Source organism: Limulus polyphemus, unplaced genomic scaffold, assembly GCF_000517525.1.
Source record: "Limulus polyphemus unplaced genomic scaffold, Limulus_polyphemus-2.1.2 Scaffold726, whole genome shotgun sequence".
Lineage (NCBI taxonomy): Eukaryota > Metazoa > Arthropoda > Merostomata > Xiphosura > Limulidae > Limulus > Limulus polyphemus.
Window position 1 is genome coordinate 312821 of NW_013666336.1, and position 3395 is coordinate 316215.

At 34.0% G+C, this 3395-nt stretch overlaps 1 protein-coding gene across 1 annotated transcript in view; it reads right to left on the minus strand.

The window, feature by feature from the left end:
• LOC106460190 (glucose dehydrogenase [FAD, quinone]-like) overlaps positions 1-2130 on the minus strand; it is a 33568-nt gene extending 31438 nt beyond the window's left edge. Inside the window, exon 1 of the mRNA XM_013919876.2 lies at positions 2004-2130. Within this exon, the coding sequence (XP_013775330.1) occupies positions 2004-2130 (127 nt within the window). The remainder of the gene's footprint in view (positions 1-2003) is intronic.
• Positions 2131-3395: the final 1265 nt, after the last annotated feature.

The following is a 3395-nucleotide window of genomic DNA, read 5'->3' on the forward strand; positions in this document are numbered from 1 at the left end:
GTGTAAGACTAGAGGGAAGGCAGCTAGTCATCACCACCCACCGCCAACTCTTGGGCTACTCTTTTACCAACGAATAGTGGGATTGACCGTCACATTATAACGCCCCCACGGCTGAAAGGGCGAGCATGTTTGGTGGGACGGGGATACGAACCCACTAGTTTGTAATAAGTAGATTGGGTGATTTTAAAATGTATGAAGAAATTCCTGCGTTACTGACCTTTAGCTCCTAATTATTGTATATCACGGATATATATATATATATATACCAGACACGTGAAAATCATATATTACAGATGAAACTTGATAAAAGATCCATTGCCCTACATTGTACAGAATAAAAAATCTTTACACGCCACAAAGTAGAGGAACTTCGGTTACGTTAAAAGAACTGGATTTGATAAAGAGTAAACTCTAGATTGGGGTAGAAACATCTGAATGTGCTACATCATTCTATTTCGTTAGAAAATGATTTGCAGAAGTGAAAACTGAGACGACCTGTAAGAAGAATTGAATCCCGCCCAAGTTTCAGTTGTTCAGATTAATATCTTCTAATGCTTTGAAGCTTTTGGCTGTTTTGTTTGCATATTTATTTGAATCCTTCAATCAGATATCACACATACAAACACAACTAGAATCGTAAAATGAACCAGTCAACATTCTTCTTGTCCAGTTCATAAAAGATATTTAAATTTTTTTTTACAAGAAAAAGAGGGCTCAGGTTGGTCTGTGGAAGAGCTCTAGATTTCGGAGCTGATAAACCAAACTTTAATCAGTGCGATACCACGAAATATTTTCCACACTTAAAGCTGTGGGTGCGTTATAAGAGTGACAGTTAAGCCCTTAACTTGAATGGTTGTGGGTGGTAGAGTGTTACTGACTGGCTACTTTCCCTCGGTTATTAGTTCAAAATCAAGAACGGCGGCAGATAACTTTAGTAGCTTTCCCATAGATATAAAATACAGCACAAGAATACAAATACAATAATGACGCATAACATTTTCTTGAAGATTCAAAGAAAGCATATGCACGGAAAAATTAATTCCTAATGATAATATGATGAAACTTGACGTTGTTCATTTTAATGTAATGTTCTTACTATTTAATGCTCTAAAAACATTTATACCTAATTAACACCTAGTGATACTGAAATTCTGATTATTTCTTTATAGTTATTACAGCCTTATGAATTATTGCCACAAAACGATTATCAAGAAGTTGTAATAATTTTTTCTAAGTATTTCTTGTTTGTTTGTTTGTTGTTAAGCACAAAGCTGAAATACTGGATGGGTAATCGCAAACCCCTCAATAAAATTAGTATCCTTGGCATCTTTATTGGAGTTGGGTTTGCTATGGGTCATCCTGCATATTGTGAATCAATACTAAATATCTTATCTAGAACTGATAAATTAGTATATTTGGAATCTTTATTGGAGTGAGGTTTGCTATGAGTCACCCTGCATATTGTGAATCAATACTAAATATCTTATCTAGAACTGATAAATTAGCATCCTTGGCATCTTTATTGGAGTGGGGTTTGCTATGGGTAACCCTGCATATTGTGAATCAATACTAAATATCTTATCTAGAACTGATAAATTAGCATCCTTGGTATCTTTATTGGAGTGGGGTTTGCTATGGGTCACCCTGCATATTGTGAATCAGTACTAAATATATTATCTAGATCTAATTACTCTGCTCGATCTTATAAGCAACGCTCTGTGCTCTTGATATTTACTATATAGACTTTGGACAAGCCAGAAAATTAGCATTTCCTTTCAGCCAATTTGTTATTTTACTCCTCATAAACCGTACTTTTGGGCAGTTTTTGCTTCGGAGCAGTCGTATATGTGAAAGAATAATAACGTTATCGTCTACAATGTGGGGCACCTGATGTGGTCCACCGATTGACTAGAATATAAATCTCAGACGATCCACACCAGTTAGCTCATAACTGATTTTCTTTGTAAAACAAAAGTGTTAGCGAATGTACATTTTCTCCTTACCTATAACGTAGTCATATTCAGATCGAATTCTCTTCACATCCATCTCAAACTGTCTATCCCAAGCTCTGTAAAAGAAGGCAGAAAGTAACGGCAGCAAAATCTGCTCAAAAGACAACACACTTGGCATCGTGGCGACCGTTCGAGAACGACACGATATTGATGAACGTTGTTTGGTATAGAAACCAGTTCTCTACTTTCGGGTCGCGTTGTCCAGTACAATAGAACAGGTATCGAAGAACGGGTAAGTAGCAAGATGAAAACAAAAGTTTCCACCTTGCTCGAAGCTGTAACCTAGCTCTACAACAACTTTCACTTTCACAGCTCTTTTAAATAAGTGAAAGCCAATTATTAAAACCTTTGTTCGGTGTGCGCAAACCAGAATTTGTATGCGCTAGTTGAAGTAGGCAGGCCTTACTATGTCACCGCCCACCCTGATATACCCTGGTGTAGCAGAATGTATTTTTCAGTTTTTTATTTTAGAAATTAGGACAGGAGGTTAATGGGATTATAGATTCTTTGTGCATCCAACCAGTGACATCCAATGGTCTTGATACGATTTTTATTAAGTAATGAATCTTATATCCATTTTAATCTGTATATATTTGTAAGATAAAACAAAAATGTGGCTATTACTGTCTATGTGTATATTTGTAATACTTATACTTAATACCTGTTTTAACACCTGTATATATTTATATGATAAAACAAAAATGTGGCTATTACTGTCTATGTGTATATTTGTAATACTTATACTTAACACCTGTTTTAACACCTGTATATATTTATATGATAAAACAAAAATGTGGCTGTTACTGTCTATCTGTATATTTGTAATACTTATACTTAACACCTGTTTTAAAATGTATATATTTGTAAGATAAAACAAAAATGTGACTGTTACTGTCTATCTGTATATTTGTAATACTTATACTTAACACCTGTTTTAAAATGTGTATATTTATATGATAAAACAAAATCGTGTAATATTTATAGTTAACATACCTAAACGTACACCTATTTTAATATTCGTTCTTATTTAATTAGTCTATGCTTGTTGAAAAGTTATTGACGATCTCAATTTAAATTGGAAAACCTTTTTTTTTGTAATAAAATAAGTTAAAATAAACCAATTATGTAGTCCCAGTAAAACGTACACTGATGTATGTATGCTAAATGTAAGTATTACACGATTACATTGAGACAGTAAACGAAACCAATCTTAACGTAATAAGCCACTTAATATCGTCAATTAACTTATAATAACAATAAAACCTATAGCATCTTAAGTCCACTGAATCACTAGTTAAGTATTCTCGCTGCTTAAGGATATTTTCGGCTGTAGTCACAATAACATCTCACAAGGTTTGGTCAGCTTAGGCGATTTAGGCTATT